Here is a 19,471-nt window from a genome sequence, read left to right as displayed (position 1 = left end):
CGAATTATCTTTTGAATAAAGTAAAAACCTATATGGAGAAATCTTGTACGTTTTATTTTTATGATCTTGGCATTGTTTTAGTATATATTATTTTAAGCTGTTATATGAACGTCTGAAGTTATAATTTTATAACCAGATAATAATAATAAAAAATAAACTCTAATTAGAAAATTAAATACTATATTGGTTAACCTGCAACAGAAAGTGGTTTTGGTTTGTACATTTCTTCTAGGAAAGAAATATCATCCTCAGTAAGTTTAACTTCTAGGGATTCGATGGCTTCTTTAGCTCTTTCGACAGAACTTAACCCGACGATAGGATTACAGCCCTTGTGTAGAACCCAGGCATTAGAAAGCTTGGCCATAGATATCCCTTTCTGTTTGGCTAATTGTTCGACACGTTCAACAATGACTTGATCTGAGTCATCATGCACCATAGCAGAAAAACGATCGGAATCTGATCTCGTTGTTTTTCCACCCCAAGGTCTGCAAAGCACCCCACGGGCGTTTGGTGACCATGGGGTAAGAGCAATATTATGTCTCTTGGCAAATGGAATAACTTCTCTTTCATCTTCTCTGTATAGAAGATTGTAACGGGTTTGCCAATTGGCAAACTTATGCCAGCCGTGTTTCTCTGCAATAAATTGCAGTTCAACAAACTCGGTGGCAAGCATAGAAGATGCACCAATGTATCTGACCTGATTGCTATTTACAACATCATTCAAGCTTCTCATTATTTCTTCCATAGGAGTGTCGTGATCCAGCCTATGGATTTGAAGAACATCGATATAAGTCCCTAATCTTTCAACTGATTTAGCAACACCATCAATGATATGCTTTCTTGACAAACCCTGCTGGTTACTCAAATCTAGTGCAGCGACTGGGTCTAGATTGAAAACATTACCCAAAGTTATTGTTAATGTTTCATCTATAGGTGCAAATATCTTAGTCAAAATCACAACCGTTTCCCTCCTAATTTTGTACTTCCTTAAAAACTCTCCAATTAACCTTTCACTTACACCGTTACTGTAGACATCAGCGGTATCAAACGTACGCAATCCATTATCATAGCAGTATTTCAAAATCTCAAACACTTTCTCCTTGTCTTCAATAACCCAATCACTCCATTCTTTGGTTCCATAAGACATGCAACCAACGATGATTGGCGATATCTTTATACCAGTGTTTCCAAATTTTACCTGTTTAACTAAGTCCATTTTAATTTGATTAATTATCGATACCTCTTAGCTTTATATTTTAAAGAATGAACATAGGACAGATTTGATAAAAATTCATACTGCTTAAATAGTTTTACGGATTAAAAAAAGTTTTGGAAAATGTAAGCTTCATATGAGTAGAGAGTTAACTGTAATCAGTAATATATCAACGCTGGTCAGTCGTCACTGCATCTCCTTATGTTGTTAATCTCCTTATGCCATCTTAAGTAACATATCAACGCAGTTTTGTCGTTCTTTAATCTCCCTATGCTGCAACAGGTATTTTGTAGTATCTGTATAGATATTGAATATTACTGTCAAGATATGTAAGATTGTACTAAAAAGTGCAAGAGGGCGGCCAACTATATTTCTATAGAAAATCAATTGAAAATTTATTTAAAAATCTAAGGAATCTATAAGTACCTGCAGCATTTAAAACAAGATATATGCACATAGTTATTTCAAAATAGAAGCCGATCATTGAGAAGGGTCGTTCTTCCGTGTCGTTCTCTATTTGTCCACAAATGCAATCAATGACAATGACAGCTGATGTGCTGCATATTACATATATTAGCTAACTTTATATTCACTAATAACGAGGAAGTGTATCACAATGGCGTGATTGAAAGCGGGTGGAGAATAACATATATATTCATTGTAGTGGGCTTAGTTTCGAAGAAAAGCAAAGTGGGTGGATATGTATCACCGCGGAATCGGCATTTTGTTTTTAGGTTTTTCTGTTGATATGCAATAACTTAGTCTATTTAGAATGCTTCGGATCTTAATATAGTAATTACGAACTCGGGTGTCTTCATAAAAATCGAAATCGAAATTTCTTGAATGCATTTTGAAGTAGCAGCTTCAGTCTTCTTTGCAATTCAGTCTTCTTTAAACTGTATGCATACGGGCAGCGTTATTCGTTTTCGGAGGTTTAAGTCCTGGAGATTTCAAGAGGTTTATCCAACTTATTAGCAATACATTGTAATTATTTCCAGAACTCTAGGGCATGTACAAAAAATATAGAAGGACTAAATAACTCGTTCCACGGGGAAATTGATGTCCTGCTGTTGATGTTTCGAAAACAATATATGTCATGGGGCCTTAGATGCCCTAATGAACAGCCCTTTGTAATTAAGGTATCAAGGTACTACCGTCGTAGCCATTAAGCAATGGGAAAATATTTAAATCATTTTAACGGCGTTTTCAATTCTTTAACTTTTTTATGTATTTATATAGTAGTAGTTTAACCTTAAAAAAAATTAGTCAGCTGTAGAGGGAGGTTTTGGAGTATACATTTCTTCTAGGAAAGAGATATCATCTTCTGATAATTTGACCTCTAATGACTTAATAGCCTCCTTGGCTCTCTCAACTGAACTTAAACCCACGATTGGATAACAACCTTTGTGTAAAACCCAAGCGTTGGATAACATGGCCATAGATACACCTTTCTTTTTGGCAAGTTGTTCGACTCTGTCAACAATAGCTTTATCAGATTCATGATGCAACATATCTGTGTAGAAATCGGAATTTGATCTCTGCGTCTTTTGGCCCCAAGGTCTACAAAGCACCCCACGGGCATTTGGTGACCATGGGGTAAGAGCAATATTATGTCTCTTGGCAAATGGAATAACTTCTCTTTCATCTTCTCTGTATAGAAGATTGTAACGGGTTTGCCAATTGGCAAACTTATGCCAGCCGTGTTTCTCTGCAATAAATTGCAGTTCAACAAACTCGGTGGCAAGCATAGAAGATGCACCAATGTATCTGACCTGATTGCTATTTACAACATCATTCAAGCTTCTCATTATTTCTTCCATAGGAGTGTCGTGATCCAGCCTATGGATTTGAAGAACATCGATATAAGTCCCTAATCTTTCAACTGATTTAGCAACACCATCAATGATATGCTTTCTTGACAAACCCTGCTGGTTACTCAAATCTAGTGCAGCGACTGGGTCTAGATTGAAAACATTACCCAAAGTTATTGTTAATGTTTCATCTATAGGTGCAAATATCTTAGTCAAAATCACAACCGTTTCCCTCCTAATTTTGTACTTCCTTAAAAACTCTCCAATTAACCTTTCACTTACACCGTTACTGTAGACATCAGCGGTATCAAACGTACGCAATCCATTATCATAGCAGTATTTCAAAATCTCAAACACTTTCTCCTTGTCTTCAATAACCCAATCACTCCATTCTTTGGTTCCATAAGACATGCAACCAACGATGATTGGCGATATCTTTATACCAGTGTTTCCAAATTTTACCTGTTTAACTAAATCCATTTTCCTTTGTAATTGTGTTGCAATAGATTTGACTATTTTTTAGTATTAATTAAAGGGTTTAAAAATGTGTTAAAAGAATAAATAATACAGGTCCCTTATATAGGTCTTTTTTGCCATAACGAAAAAATAGTAGTCACCAGTTAACATTATATTCCAACACTTTATTTTAAAAGGAAAATGCTATGGCTACTTTCGATTGTACAATGGACTACTAATGACCCTAAAATAAGAGACCCGATATCCGACATCCGTTTTATTATACACCGTTGGCGGCCGAGACGGATTATATTTTTTCATCGGGTATAAAATCGCCGAAGTGCAACAATTCGGCCGACATCACATGATTTTCATTAACTAGTTCACTGCTGTAAAGTAACAGAGCGGTTTGGTGAATTTTGGGCCCCAAGGGGGTCTGTCGGATGCCAATTGGGTTTTTGGGATTACACAGCTCGGCCGAACCTCTAAAGTCGGAAAAAATTGTATTATAGAACTGGATCGCTAGAAAGTTCAGCAGTCATAAAACCATGACATTTATTTAGCAAGGTAATCATTGCTAACATGTCATCACGAAGGTGAATATGGTAATAATACATTTTAATGCTAGTCTATAAATAATCAAAATCGTAAATATTTAATGTAGTGTAATAGATAATTAATTAAGAAGTAGAATCTTTACTTGTTGTAAAGTCAAAATTCTTGAACGCTTTTTGAAATAATTGAGCCTCTTTCAATTCAGTCTCTTTTGATTGTTTGCATATGGGGGAGTCCCATTTGATGCGTTTAGGTAAGTTTAATATAAACGCAATTGTTCTTCTACCGAATTGTAAATCTAACTTCTCTGACATATTAATGCGAGAAATGTAGATTATTGGCTTTTTGTGGTCGGCCTCGTAGACGGAGAACTGAAGATAATTTGATTCTTTGTCCTGTACTATCTTTTGGAAATCTTCTGATGTTGAATTTTCAAACTTTTGAAAGTTTAATACCCCATTGCCTTTATCATTGCTAATATGAACTTGTCTATCAAGCGCCACTTCAAATTTTGATATTAGAAATTTTGGAATAGGAACAACTTGCTTATGATAATGGATGGATTTGGATGACTGAATTTCGAATGTTATCGTAGACATATCAAAGGAGCAATAATTCATTCTCGCAATTCCTTCTTCAAATTTTTGAATTTCATTGAATGTAGGATTACTGCTGTCCTTAACTAATTTGGGCATGTGGTCTATAGGAATTATTAGCGTATGTCCAGAAAAATTCATGTCCCCTCTAGCTACCGATAAAGGTCCCTTCGCAACGGTCAAATACGCCGAGTTACCTATTGAGATAATCATATGATCTTCAACATTTGGATTACTGAAACAGAAATGGCAGGTTGATGTATCGATTGTTTTTTGTTTCTTGGGTGTTGCACTGTTTTCCGTACCTTTCCGTTTCTTCGTCTGTAATAAATAAGGGTTGGGACCTAAATTTAAATTTTTATCATTTAAGTCATTAAAATCTCGACCGGCGTCTAAATTAAAGGCCAGAATCCATTTTTCTTTCGAATTTGGATTGTAAGCAGCCAAATTGTAATATCTAGTGATTTGTGAATCGGAACTTCTTTCTCCCCAAGTAAAAGGTTGCATATCAATATACGTTTTGTCCATTCCATGAGTAATATGATATTGTGGTCTCTTGGACTTCATAATCTCATCTATAATCGTATTTCCTGGTGTCTTCAATTCAGTAAGTAGAGATGTTTTCCTGCCTCCCACACTAGTTATTAAAATATCGATAAATTCTTTTGAACTGGCAAAGTATTCTTGTATATCCTTCTTATCATTTTGGAGCTGTTCCTTGCTACAGGAGATATAGCCAATTACTAACCCATTTGCTAACTTGTAGATCCCATATCCGGAAAAAAACTTTATATTAGGTGTATCATCCGTCTCTATAAGTTCAGTATTCGTTGGGCTAAAAAACATTACCTGTGTGATATCCGAACATTTTTCTTTGTAATCAAAATCTGGGACAGATTTCCCAATGAGTATTTTCACATCAAAAGGACCATTTTTCTCATTAATAGTTGAGAATTTCCTAAGTGATTCCTCTGGATCTAGAACCCCAGGCTGGGCAATCAAAACCTTCATATTGGTGCTTTTTGCTTTTAATTGGAGTTAGCAATGTTCAAACAAGCTAATATTTAATTCGATGAGCATCAGTTTACTCGGAAATTGCTTCTAGAAAATATTTTCATATTTGTAGTCTTAATTTCTTTTTTTTTTTTCATCCCAGTACCGATAACCCGGGAATCATATTTATATTTAATTCATATTTAAAAACAATGTTATTCATATATTAAACTATAATATTCCAAGAGGTCATTTTTCTTTTCAATTTATGTAATATTAATAAAACGTCGAAAATGGGTCTGATCTTTCAGGTCCATTGAACAATATTCCACTGGAGCCATGTTTCCCGTTACGGTGTCTAAAGGTAAAACCTACTAACTTAGAATCAACCGATCCGTCATCAACCATAGCTTCTAGTTTTGTTTGTCTATTAAACACATCCTTATACTTTGCCATATCGGCCTCATTAGTGAAATCATCGAAATATCCAGCATCTATTTCACTATCTAATTGAGGAATAAAAGGCGGAGAAAGCTCTCTGAGACCGTTGAAGTCAATTTCAGTAAAGTATGACATTCTTTTAACGTGCTCAAATGACTTCAGTCTATTAATTGGATCAGCAATCAATCTTGTAATAAACTCCCAGGTACGGTCTGATACGGCGGAACGACCATTGCCTAACCTAGGTCTTCTCAGCGTTTTTCTCCAATGACGGAGGTTTTCATAGGTTTCATTCGTCGTGGCACCACTGAAAGGTGTATAGCTGACTAAACTTTCAAATAATATGCAACCAAGTGACCAATAGTCAACGGTAAAATCGTATTTTTTACCCTCCAACACTTCTAAGGCCATATAATCTGGTGATCCTACCATCGAGTTAGCGTAGTTAACATCATTTTCTCTTAAATGGTGATACATTTCTCTACGAGCCTCGATAGGACGCTCCGTGAAAGCCGGGAATTCTAGATTTTTGACTTCTTCCAGCCTTATTTTCATACTTTCAATTCTTTCATTAGATACCGTACCTGCGGCTAATCCGAAATCAGTTAGTTTAATGTGACCTTTCGCATCAATCAGGAAGTTCTCAGGCTTCAAATCTCTGTGGGTATAGCCTAATTCGTGAAGTGCGTTCACTGCACAGAACATCTCACTGATATAAAATCGAGCGTGTGTACTTTTCAAGTATTTTGTGTTAATTAACAGAGTCCTGAAGTCACCACCCGGAACGAATTCCATTGCCAAATAGAGACTGGATGTATCTTGGAAAGCGTATAAAAGTTTTACAAGCCAATCCGATCTCGTTGTTGTTAAGATATCCCTTTCTGTAAGAACATGATTTGTTTCATTTAATCTGTGTAGAAGTTTCTTATTAAGAATTTTTAAAGCACAAACCTCTTTAGTGTCCCTTTTTTTAGCAAGGTATACTTGACCGTAACCACCCTGGCCCACTTGTGTTAGCATTTCAAAATCATTATTTTTAGGTTTGATCCTTCTTTTCCTTAATATGCTGTTTTCTTTACCCAAATATGCAGCCCATTCTTTCTCTGCGGTCTCGCTATCCATCAACTGTTTTTGATTTTGGTCTTGTAAATACTCCATGATCTGTTTTGTCCTCTGTCTTCGACTAATAACGTAATCAAACATATCACAATAGTACTCTAAAAAATACATCTTGCATACACTGACTAGTCTTTGAGTTTTCACTTTGCTAGCTTTGCTTTGAAAACCATTAGGAAGTTTCTTAGGAGATTCTAATAGTTCATCCAAATTATTTTCGACACGTGAATCATCAATATCCATGGCCGAGAGTTCTTGTTCCAAATCCACCATTTGACCCTTTTTAGGTGATGGTGTCGGAGTATAATTTCTAGGATAGTTTTCGCTGAAATGGTTCATATTTGTTGGGTACTGAAGATCCATTGTTATCGTAATTTCTCCTCCCTGTTACTAAAAATTTTATAATACTGAATATCTTCCTTCTTTATCCTATATGATAAATATCTTCGAATTAACTTCTGTAGTTTTTATAGTTGGATTAACTCCGGGAATTGAAATCAATCTTAGTTTGTCTTTTATAGAATGAATAACTATTAATCGATCTTTATTTGGTGTTTACATTTTTTTCCCTCCAACTTCGCCTTACATTGAAGATTTTCCTAGTTAATCATCTCATCGTGTTTACATATTTCCTGAAATGGATAAGTAATTGCTATTTTCTTTTTTTGTATATTTAAATTGCCCCAGCAGCTATAAATAGTTAAAAAATCAATGAGGTTATTTATTCGGATAGTATTACAATAAGATCTATAAATCTATTTAAAGATGGTTTTGATACCAATCTTTATGGTTACTAGCCTTCGATTTCTTATTTTCTTCATTGGAAGTTACTACAGAACTGCTATTAGTCCGTTCTTGGATGGTGTTGAAATATTCCTGGGTAGTGGAGTTGACTTCATTTAGTTTTCTCTTTAAAGTTTTAGAAACCTTTGCTGTGGTCGTTGGGATAGAAGAGGATGCCCTACCTAACCTAGAATTGGACATACCAAGCCCAACTTCTTCTCCGTAAGCATCTAGTACAGTTTTCTCTTGTTTACCAAACTCCATTCTATTTTGTAACTGTCTAGATTTTGAAAGCTTAAACTGTTCTTTGTATTTTCTAAATTTTCTTCCGGCTCTCTTTTTCTTAGGTTGGTCTTCTGGTACAGGCAAAGCCTTGACTTCGGCCAAATTAGGAGGATTCTTAATCTTCACAATTTTATCTAATATTTCTTTTCTCCACTTGATACCTAATTCGCAGTTCTTAGAGGGCCCTTGTTGACCAGCATCGACACGAGCAGCTAGAGAAATCTTTGAACATAGCATTCTTATTAGTTGTTTGTGGTTTTCGTACGGTTGTTGCTGAATGATGTCAGAATGCCATATATACCCTCTATGTTTAGTATAATTGTTAACAGTTCCAGATTTATTCTCTTTCATATTTTTGCCCCCAATATTCTCCAAGTTGCAACTCGGTATTTTACTTAGTTGTAAAAGACTACCAGTATGATATATAAGTTGTGTTGTCGTTTCTTGCCCAATTAGAGAGCACAGGTTAGGAGCAATATCTAATACAACGGCTGAAAGTCTAGATGTGAGCATTACATCAATTTCATGAAGTTCGGTTATTATAACTATTAGCATGGATATTTCTCTTCTAGTTTCGTCATCCAAGACCTTATCACCTCGATTAAAATCTGTATTCAGGGAAATACTTAAGACAAGGCTGAGTTCCTTGTTGATGTTAAACAAACTTTCAAATTTTGGTACAACTTGGCTTATTGCCTCACTAGATGTAAACTCCAGAAGCTCAACAAACTTAGCATACTGATAAGGGTTGGATAAAATTGATATAAGTTCAGGGAAGATGATCTTATATTTGTCTGATATGTTATTGGATCCTACGCTTTCCGCTTCTTTAGCATAATTCAGTATCTTATTTATTATACCCAGATATTCTGAATTTATAAGTCCGTTATAATTTCTAAGAACACTTTCCAAAGACTTGGCTCTAGGAATCGGTAGGAAATCGTTAATAGACTTCCGATTTGAGATGCCCTTTTCAATACATGACAGTGCCTCATCAATGGTGTTTATATCCAGAAATATATTATCTATGATATTTGGCTCAATAACTGTCTTACTCTCTTCTGATACCAACTGTTCTTCCTCAACTTTATCAAAATCATCATCTAAATCCTTAAAAAAATCATCAACGTCAGCATCTGACATTATTATTAGCACTATAGTATTGGAAGTTCATTCTAGAAAAGTACATTGATGGCCTTTATATATATTATTGTATCTTATTTTTTTATCATTTCAAGAACTATACTTGAAAATTTTACCGAATTTGATACAAAATATTAAAAATCAGACTAAAATAATGAATAAATGAAAAAAGAAAAGGATGAAAGTATTAGATAAATGATATATATTCTAGTAACAAACTAAATATATAAAAAATAAGATATTATGCAGAATAAAATATGTATTATTGTAGAATCTATCAAGAAATGAAATAAAAAATACTTCTTACTGAAGGTTGATGTGGTGGTGAAAATGAATATATAAAGTGTTAGGACACTAAGCACTTTCGAATTTAGTAATTAGTTCGTTACCAAACGCAGCAATTTCATGGAAAATGGCTTCCTTGTTCAAGATGACATTTTCCTGGTCATTTGGTTTAACATTACAATCCATACCTACTCTGAACTTATTTTGTTTCTTAAACATAGGCTTGATTAAACCTGTTATGACATTACAGTCACCATTTTTACCGCCGTTTACACCAACATAACGATGACTAGAGAAAATGATGCTATTAGAATACTTTAAGTTCAAATACTTAACCAGTTGGAAAGTTGGATCCATTTTTTCACTCAAATCGTCCAATTCTTCAGGGAATGCAGAACAGCTCTCGTTTGCAATATTCTTAAACTCGGAATGGTCAATAACACCAGAGCTTGTCTTTAATGAAGTAGGCGTTTTCAATTGAACAACAAAATCATAATCCTTCAGACCTGGAGTAAATAGTAAATCAATGGTTTGCTTGTTTAAACCGTGTGTTGAAATAATATTAGTTGCAATTTTGGCCAACGCGGTCAATCTAGTGGCAATTGGAAGTGGGATACCGCTAGAGTATAAAATACCACTAGGGTCATTCTTTGATGCGATGAAATATTGCAAATGGATACCGTTTGGATCACCGTTTCTAATATTTGTGAAATTTGATTGGATAGTTTTATATTGCTGCAAAGTTAATTTATCAGACAATTTTTTTAGGGTGGAGGCACTAATTTCGTCGTTAGACTCAGATACTTGAGATTCGTTCAACCCTGAATCAGGTTTAACAAGATCTAGAATCAATGGTTCATCCTTCCAATTCCATTGACTCAAAAACTTCAAAACCTTCAAGAAACCATTTTCTAGAGATCCTGGAGTGTTATATGGAGCCGGGTCCACAAAAGGTTTGATGGCAATAAGTTCAATAAGTTCGTCATTAAGGTGTCCAAGTAACAAATGTTTGTCTAACCATTTTTTGAATAGTCTGACAACAGGGGAATATAATGGATAAGCGTGTGATATGTTTTCAATAGTTCTTGTATGTCTAATTGATGCTTGATATTTAGCGGTAAACTTTAGGAAGGTTTGTTCTAAAGCAGGTTTTAGTTCATTTCTAGCATTTGAAATAGCTCTTAGATATAAAATTTCATCACGTTCGCTAAGAACTCTAAATTTAAACCCATAACCTTCGGGGGTTAAGACATTCAATGTTGTAATGTCCAAATTATTTGGAATAGACTCATCCCTAGAAAAGAAAGCCTTATATTCTGGTGAATGATTTTCCATTAGATTATCATATATTTTCAACAAGAAAGCTGTTTTGGCCTTCTCCAAGGCTACTATCTCATCAGGCCATTTTGGCGAGGTTTCGAATTCTAAGATAACTTCTTGTAGGAAATCTGGATTTGAGTATGCATAAGGTACTGGATGACACAATGAAGTGTACCTAAAGGCCGAACCTACTGGTAATATTGATTTTATAGATAGAGGAAGCTGCATTTGGAACATAATCTTATACAGCTCATCAAATGATGATTTCAAATTGAAGAAACTTGTCATATTCTGGATTGATGTTGCTGAACTAGAAGGTAAATTAGGAAGTGGTAGACACTTGTGCAATTTCTTGGTGCCCTCACTCACAACCTTAGCATTTTCAGAAATATGAGCTCTAATGGCATAGTCAATGATAGAGGAAACTATTGGTGCATTAGCAGATGGTGACCAAATACAACAATGAGTAATCTCACCATTTTTAAATCTACGCAAGGAAGATTTTCTACCCCAGAAGTTTTTGAAAATGATAGCTTCAGAGGTTGCTTCCTGGGAATGTGCAGGACCTTTTGTAACCAACTTTTCAGACTCTTCTGGATCAACAATTAATTTAACCCTAATTGATTCAAAATTGTAGCCATCTGAATTAGCGTATACTTTCCTTTTAGTAATTGGGAACTCGGTTTTCCTACCAATGAGTTCAATTTCCATAAATTTAACTCTATCAGCTAGAGCAAATTTCAGTATAGATGCCACTTTATTTGCTAGGAAGTTTTCAAATGTTATGAATTTTATCTTTTCCATTGATCCAAATTTAGAAGCTAGATTTGGGTCCGAATCTAGTTTTATGTCGTAACACAAATCATATTTTATTTGATCAATTTTGTTAATATTGACTAGGAAAATATTAGCAAATTGATCTTGTACGACATTATTAAGCATTTTTAGTGTCTCTTGAGCATATTGCTTTAGGATTTTATAGGAATTGACAGTCATCTTTGTTAGGATGTTGACTTTACGAGACTTATCAAATATTGTTGGAGTCTGAAAACCTTCTTCAACATATTTAGAATGTTTATGACCACCGTCAGTAGATATATCTGAGGAGAATTGTAAATGTCCGTCATTACAAAGATCCATAGTGGCAAGGTATTTGATAGTACCTTGGAAAAGTTGATAGGATGAAAAGCCATGCAATAAAATTTTATTAGAGTTTACACCACCACCTTGTAAAAGAGCTGCCATTAGAATACAAAATTCAAAGGAACCAAAACCACCCAAACATCCGGATTGTGCCGAGTTCGAACTGAAATTTCTTTGCTGTAGCCAGATCTTCCCCAGTATAGCTGCATCCTTAAAGGCAGCGGTTTGTTTCTTGTTGTGATATAAGAATTTCAGATAAGTTGAGAAAGTAGTAGATGATAAGACTGAAAAGTTGTATAGTGGTGTGGCTGGAAGTTCCTCAACATCTCCAGAATTTGCGACTCGGATACAGTTCTTGTTAGGTAACAGTTTTTTTGGGTCAAACAAACCATTTGGAAATCCTACTATAAAATTAATTGAGAATTTAGTTTTGTAGAAATTGTATTCATCTGAAATACCATTTGAATTCTTGGTACAGGTAACAGTTAACATCGGCAGAAGAGGGTCGCTGTTTAAATGTGTATACTTTAGGGCCATAAAGTGATCTAGTTTGTTCTTCTTAATGAGAAGAGATAGATGGTGAGTGAAGTACGCCAGATAAACGCTTCTCTTATGCAAACATCTGAAGTTTAGGAAATCCTTTTTTTCGAACATCTCTTTAGGCATCGTCAGTAATACATCGACATTCGACCCCTGGGGCTGATAGATACCCATCTTCAGAGCAAAAGATCCTATCAAATCAACATCGGGCTTAATGAAATTGAATTTGTAGTGTGTGCTAGAGGCATTGGGTTTAGGATCAACGAATGGAATGGATACAATTTTATTCTCAAAAAAGGCCTCTGCTTCAACTAAAGTTTTTTCTTCCCAATCTGGAATCTGCTGTATCATATCGTAGAATTTATGCAATACTTTCTCCATCTTCAAAATATGTTTTTCGTTCAACTTGACTTGATTCAATAACTCATCGATTTGAAGCTTAAAAATATTCGATTTGAAGAGTTCGGCAGTCTCCCTAGCAATATGAATATTCTGAGACGAAGTAGCCTCAGACTTCGTTACTTTGTGTTCTTCCTCTTCTTCATCACTCTCATCACTCTGTCCGTTTTGTTCTTCTGTATCTATATGCTGTTTCTTCTGAATAACTTCTTCTTTACTCCTGTCTTCAGAAGCCTCTGAAATCTTACGCTTTACGCTCATATTCTAGAGTTTATTTCTTTTATGATTTTTTGTATTATATATAATACGGTGAGACTCTTGTATTTCTTGTCCCACACCTTTTGATCACTTAGTGTTCGTGTTAAGAACAATTATAAAAAAATAAAGATGTCTAAAATCTTTATACCTTGAATTGATAGATTTGTTTTATCAATACCTTTCACAGTGTATACAATACAATGGATAAGTCTAATTTTTTTTTTTTCAAAAATTTTCATTTTTTTGCGATGTGCAAGAAAAATTTTGACCGAAGTGAAGAAAAAAAATTTTGACGGTTTTTTTTTTCTCGTTAAATTTTTTTTTGCTTGTTCTCACTTTCACACTCTATCAAGTCACTCTCTCACTCTCTTACTCTCTCACTGTCATTGATTTTTCATTTTTTTCAGTTTCACATTTTCTGCTTCTATTGATTTCTGCCCATTACACTAACACTCTTTACTTCCTTATCCAATGTACGATATTTCTTGTCTTATCATCTCTGTCTCTCTCTTGATATAGACTTATACTTGACATTGTACAAATCGGTACAAAAAATATATATAGCATTACTGTTAATTACATTACTGCCAATCCTTATTATATTAAGATATGTACAACCCTATCGGTTATGTATTGTGTGTAATAGTATACTATATGTGAAAGTACATGAGGTTTATTACTGTTACGATAAAAGCCTATATTACATGTATCTTGGCTTGCGTAGTGATCTACAAAAACTATCTAACGCTTCTTACTGTCCTTCTTTTCAGTCTTTGAATCGAAATAGGTTCTACACACGCACATACCGTCTAGTTTAGTAAGGACGGATCATGGCTAGGCAGGGACAGTTCTTTCCTTTCCACGTATCGCTAGGCTGAGAAGAAAGAAAAAAAATAGAGAAGATCCGTTGAAGCGCGCGGGTCGAGCTTTAAAACGAGCGAGAGAAAAAAAAAGTTAGAAATGCCACCTGCCAGAATTGAACTAGCGACCTTTGCATTACAAGTGCAACGCTCTACCACTAAGCTAAGGAGGCAAATTTCTATTACTTTTAAACTGTACGAGAAAGAATTCCAGTGATCACTACATTTTACTTCTACATTGAAATTTATTTTAAAAGGAATGCTATTAACAGAGAACAATTGATATATGGTCAAAAAAAAATTATTAAGAACAATTTATGTAGATATGTAGAAATAATTATTAACAGTGGATAGCAAATTATGGTATTTTAGTATCAATGAAAAGTATCAGCTAGAAATTGCAATCATCTCTCTATTTTCAGTTTCAACACGATCGATATCTTGTTCTAACCCTTTGATTAGAAGTTCATACTCATTAAGCTCGGCAGAATGCTGCTGTTCAAGCGTGACCCTGGCATTTTCTCTTTCTGTTAAAAACTTTTTGACGAAATTTTCTATTAGGTCATTTTGCTGTTGAAAATCAGCAGCCAGCTTTTCATTTTTCGAGTTCAATTTGATGAGTTTCGCATCAAGTTGGGTTGCTTCCTCCTTCAGGGCTTTGATTCTATTATCACTTTCTCTGATAGTAGTTTTATAAGACTCGTCTTCTTTACTGAACTCCAGTTGTCTCCGTAAGTGGAGATCCTTCTGTTCTAAATATTTCTCTTCGATTTGTATTTGCTTTTCTGTCAAGTCCTTTAGTTCTTCTTCCAGTGACTGGATAGTATTATTAGATTGTTGCAATGTAGTTTTCAATGCTTCAACTTTCGAAGCACCTTTTTCCTCGGTGCTAGCACTATTGGATATCTTAGTTCTGAAGTGATCAATCTCTTGTCTCAACGAGCTCAATTTTTTACTTATTTCTTTCTTAGTCTTCTTCAATTTCATCCTTTCTTCAGCAAGATTGGTATTAGTTGTTAAAACAGACTGTTGTAAGGTAAGTAGTGGTGATAAAAATTTCCTGTGGTAATACGAAGGGAAAGTAAAATCGAAATATGCTCTTTTGTAATCCACATCTTCCGAATCATTACCTGCCGTTCTAACAATAATATCTGCCATCAAATGGTCCTGAGATTGATGTAATCTATTAATAAATTGCATATCATAAGAGCAGGACGGAGCAAGACCGTTTACAACTGCATATTCCTCTCCTTCGTGTTCCATAACTAGCGAACATGATACTTCTGACCATATTACACCATTTATCAAAACAATCAACTCACCTTCAAACAAATTCTCAATATGAAAACTTATAAAATTACCACCAATTCTTTCAATGCAGACTTTATAATCATTATCACCCCTATTGAAAATATTGTCCCTGGTAGAAACTAAATTTAATTCTCTATAATCATCAGTATTTTGAACTATCATAGCCGTGCTAACAGTTCCAGGAATTTCATCAAATACACTCTTCTTTAATCCGTTCTCTAGAATTCCAGCAGTCTGATTCAACTTTGCATCCTCTCCCGACACCGAGATTTTATCGTCACTATCAACAGTGTTAGAATTATCCCTGGCAGATGGAATTGGTGTTAAGACGTTTTCATATTTTCTTTCTAAATATTTTCTTTCCAAATTTGCAGTTTTAACTGTTAAAAACATTGACCACAAGGGAGGGATTAAATAACGGTTTTTTTTTTGGAAAAGTTGTCTGATAAAATTTTCAATATTGGTTGTTGGAGTAATGTCTACTAGAAGCTTGTTGGAGCTAGCAACAACATCGAAATCAACTCTTAAATCGTAGAACTCATTCTTAATTGCTTCTTCAGTATTATTATCTCCACCATTTATTGTTGTTCTAGAATTCATACCATTAGCTACTGATTGCCTATTGCTCTTTAGTGGTGAAGCGATATTAGGTTCGAAAACTTGATATTGGGACACTACATTTGAGAACATTGCCGCGTTATTCTTCCATTTAGATCCATTACTTGTGTTTATAGCTTGTTCGGTTACACTAGCATTCACGACATTACTAATTCCATTGGAAACATTGCTTCCGCTGTTTACTATATTAATACTATTGCTATTACCATTATTATTATTGTTAATATTACCATTACCATTATTATTACTACCAACATTGTTATTACTAGAAGATACACTCCTTGCGTGTTGTCTAAGTAAGCTGTTGGCCCGGTTTCTCGTATGTGTATTCTTGCCATCTGTACCCTTCAGAGAACTACCTGATGTTACACGTTGAGAAGATTTATTATGATTTTCTGTAGGTGTCTTGACTTCAACCAATTTTGCTTCCTGTCTATGCAATTTTTCTTGTTCGTAACGAATACAGTCCTCTTCATATACTGGAGCTGTGTATCTTCTATTGAGCACAAATATTAAGATATGAAATGACAAAAATAGGCAGGGCTCTCTTAGATAAGACTCGATACCGGAAGACCCCGTCAGGTTAAACTTTTGGAACAAGCGCGACAACACTCTCAGTACCACAGAATTACTCAAGATATATCGCCTTAGCCTCTTGCTACTGGCTCCAGAAGAAGAAATAGTAACAATGTACCTGTACCCTGTCTTACCTAACAATTTCGGTAAGTAGTTATGCACAATATGGTTTGAAGTAGAGTACAGCACTGAGCACAGCATCGCTTGTGTGAGACAGTTATTAGGGTCATTGATGAGAAATGACGCCACTATTGCTATTGTGAAGTTTTCCACTGGCTCCGAGAAGTAGCTCCCGCCGTAAGTAATCAACACACTAGTGGCCAGGTACTCCAACAGTATCCCCGGAAGCGGCCGCAACACTGAGCTCTTGTTGAGCCAATCCACCATCATGAGTCTATGCAGCCGTGAGACCACAGTATACACCACGGAAAGGAAAGGAGGCCCCACGTACTTCCAGCCCTTGATCTCTCTCCTGTTCACCACCTGTATATCTGCCGAGGGTTTCTTCGACAAGAAGAACACTATGAAACTGTTAGCCAGCGCGTTTTTCATCCTCATGGCGACCACGAACACAGTAAGCAAGAGAAACAATAACGTATGATTAAAACTTAGGAACACCAGAAACAGAGCCAACGTATCCTTGAACCGATGGTTCTTGGCAAACGTCACCACTTCTACATCCAGGTTCTCTTTATTCCTCCCGATCCCCTTAGCAACCATTTCATTACAGTCCTGTTTCTTATGTTTTTGCTTCCTTTATTATATATGTAAGGTAGTGTTCATATAAGTATTTTAAAATAAATATACTACTTGAAATAAGAACAGTTATACCAGACTTTCTGAGCAATAAACAAAAACAAGCCCATAAAAACCCAACTTTCATAGCTTCCTCATGCCAAAAAAGACCAAAAATTTTTGAGTCCCACACACACAGCGTTACCCTGCAATGTGAGTAAGCTTACCCTGATCTGTTACCCTGAACTGAGGCGTGTATTATAATTACCCTGCGATGGGATGTAAAAAGAAACTCCGGGTATAGCGGTCCATTTTTTCCCCTTCAAGTATTGGGTTTAGTAGGAAATATCATATTTTTTTGTTGGTATTATACCCTCATCGGGAAATAAGTTAGTCCCCGCAATCATTACAAGTACAAACGCGATAAGAAGAAGAAGAGGGGGTTTTGGAACGTGTGCATTACAACATTGAAGAAGAAAAAATAAAAAAGGGGTGGTTCTTTTTTTTTAATGCAGTAAGGACAAAGGAAGGGAAGAAAGGGAAAAAAAAAAGGGATGGCTGGGTGAAGAAGTTTTTCCCTTTTTGTCCTAGAATCAAAAGCAGAACATTTCGGTACAAAAACATACGCAAACGCCTCGAATAAGATAGAGTGGACAAAGACAAACGCGTACAAATAGAGATAGCAATTACTGGTGCATAGTGAAAGTACGCACACTTGTATTTAAATATACTATATAGGGCAGAATACAGAAAAATGCTTCCTGCGGTTCTTTAAGGGGGGAAGAAGACTGGGATGCCCACCACACATAGACACACACAGATAGCATTAGAACTTTTCTTGGATCCCTAGGAAGGGGGAGAGAAGGTTTATTTACAAGAGAAATTATAAAAAAAAAAAATTTTTTTTATTTTTTTAAAGGGAATATAAAAAGGGAGACTAATATAATGTTTAAAAGGGTAGGAGCAAAAACTTAATGGGCTTAAAAGTTAGTTCTTTTTTTTTATACTAAAAGCATTAAAAAAAAAAGACATTGAAATAACCAAACAAAAAAATAAACTAAAAAAAATGCACAGAACTTACTCTTTGAGAAGTACTAGGGCTCCTACTGCGTCTCAGATGCAGAACCCTCCACCACCACCATCTTCTACTAAAGGTAGGTTTTTCGGTAAGGGTGGTATTGCTTACACTTTCAGAAAGACCACCGCTGGTCAGGTGGGTCCTGAGTTATCCAGGAAGCTATCCCAATTGGTTAAGATTGAGAAGAACGTTTTGAGGTCTATGGAGGTTGCTGCCAATGAGAGACGTGATGCTGCCAAGCAGTTGTCTCTATGGGGTCTGGAGAACGATGACGATGTTTCTGATATCACTGACAAGTTGGGTGTTCTTATCTTCGAAGTCAGTGAGTTGGATGACCAGTTCATTGACAGATACGACCAATACCGTCTGACTATGAAGTCTATCAGAGATATTGAGGGTTCTGTCCAACCTTCCAGAGACCGTAAAGACAAGATCACCGACAAGATCGCCTACTTGAAGTACAAGGACCCATACTCCAACAAGATCGAGGTACTAGAACAAGAACTAGTCCGTGCCGAAGCCGAATCCCTGGTGGCCGAAGCCCAATTGTCTAACATCACCAGATCCAAGATGAAGGCCGCCTTCAACTACCAATTCGACTCCATCATCGAACACTCCGAAAAGGTTGCTTTGATCGCTGGGTACGGTAAGGCCCTATTGGAATTGTTGGATGACTCTCCAGTTACTCCAGGTGAGACCAGACCAGCTTACGACGGTTACGAGGCCTCCAAGCAAATTATTATCGATGCTGAGAGTGCTTTGAACGAATGGACCTTGGACTCCGCCCAAGTTAAGCCAACTTTGAGTTTCAAGCAAGACTACGAAGAGTACGAAGAAGAAGAGGAGGAAGAAGAAGCTCCTGAAGGTCAACAATGGGATGAAGAAGAAGTCCACGAAGAAGAAGAAGCTCAAGCTGCATGAATTTTTTTGATTCAAAAAAATTAAAAAATAAAACT

The 19,471-nt window shown here is 35.6% G+C and overlaps 8 protein-coding genes across 8 annotated transcripts; 1 reads left to right on the top strand and 7 right to left on the bottom strand.

The window, feature by feature from the left end:
* Positions 1-187: 187 nt before the first annotated feature.
* On the bottom strand, positions 188-1,216 carry RNJ42_01020 (aldo/keto reductase; the record flags this gene model as incomplete). Its single annotated transcript, XM_071051186.1, has 1 exon — positions 188-1,216. The coding sequence occupies one exon, from the start codon at positions 1,214-1,216 to the stop codon at positions 188-190; it is 1,029 nt and encodes a 342-aa protein (XP_070907882.1).
* A 1,259-nt stretch (positions 1,217-2,475) lies between these two features.
* Positions 2,476-3,504, bottom strand: RNJ42_01019 (aldo/keto reductase; the record flags this gene model as incomplete). The annotated part of the gene is made up of 1 exon (XM_071051185.1): positions 2,476-3,504. One exon carries the CDS (start codon positions 3,502-3,504, stop codon positions 2,476-2,478), a length of 1,029 nt encoding a protein of 342 aa, XP_070907881.1.
* A 656-nt stretch (positions 3,505-4,160) lies between these two features.
* Positions 4,161-5,642, bottom strand: DRN1 (Drn1p; the record flags this gene model as incomplete). The annotated part of the gene is made up of 1 exon (XM_071051184.1): positions 4,161-5,642. The coding sequence occupies one exon, from the start codon at positions 5,640-5,642 to the stop codon at positions 4,161-4,163; it is 1,482 nt and encodes a 493-aa protein (XP_070907880.1).
* Positions 5,643-5,900: 258 nt separating this feature from the next.
* DBF2 (serine/threonine-protein kinase DBF2) lies at positions 5,901-7,544 on the bottom strand (the record flags this gene model as incomplete). The annotated part of the gene is made up of 1 exon (XM_071051183.1): positions 5,901-7,544. One exon carries the CDS (start codon positions 7,542-7,544, stop codon positions 5,901-5,903), a length of 1,644 nt encoding a protein of 547 aa, XP_070907879.1.
* A 396-nt stretch (positions 7,545-7,940) lies between these two features.
* On the bottom strand, positions 7,941-9,392 carry PRP31 (U4/U6-U5 snRNP complex subunit PRP31; the record flags this gene model as incomplete). The annotated part of the gene is made up of 1 exon (XM_071051182.1): positions 7,941-9,392. One exon carries the CDS (start codon positions 9,390-9,392, stop codon positions 7,941-7,943), a length of 1,452 nt encoding a protein of 483 aa, XP_070907878.1.
* Positions 9,393-9,746: 354 nt separating this feature from the next.
* UTP22 (rRNA-processing protein UTP22) lies at positions 9,747-13,340 on the bottom strand (the record flags this gene model as incomplete). The annotated part of the gene is made up of 1 exon (XM_071051181.1): positions 9,747-13,340. One exon carries the CDS (start codon positions 13,338-13,340, stop codon positions 9,747-9,749), a length of 3,594 nt encoding a protein of 1,197 aa, XP_070907877.1.
* Positions 13,341-14,584: 1,244 nt separating this feature from the next.
* On the bottom strand, positions 14,585-17,422 carry NNF2 (Nnf2p; the record flags this gene model as incomplete). Its single annotated transcript, XM_071051180.1, has 1 exon — positions 14,585-17,422. The coding sequence occupies one exon, from the start codon at positions 17,420-17,422 to the stop codon at positions 14,585-14,587; it is 2,838 nt and encodes a 945-aa protein (XP_070907876.1).
* A 1,081-nt stretch (positions 17,423-18,503) lies between these two features.
* Positions 18,504-19,436, top strand: PIL1 (lipid-binding protein PIL1; the record flags this gene model as incomplete). Its single annotated transcript, XM_071051179.1, has 1 exon — positions 18,504-19,436. The coding sequence occupies one exon, from the start codon at positions 18,504-18,506 to the stop codon at positions 19,434-19,436; it is 933 nt and encodes a 310-aa protein (XP_070907875.1).
* Between the last annotated feature and the right edge of the window lie 35 nt (positions 19,437-19,471).

The sequence above is a fragment of the Nakaseomyces bracarensis genome (assembly GCF_045282275.1).
Source record: "Nakaseomyces bracarensis strain CBM3 chromosome Unknown Scaff5_0, whole genome shotgun sequence".
Lineage (NCBI taxonomy): Eukaryota > Fungi > Ascomycota > Saccharomycetes > Saccharomycetales > Saccharomycetaceae > Nakaseomyces > Nakaseomyces bracarensis.
This window is presented reverse-complemented; position numbering and strand designations above follow the sequence as displayed.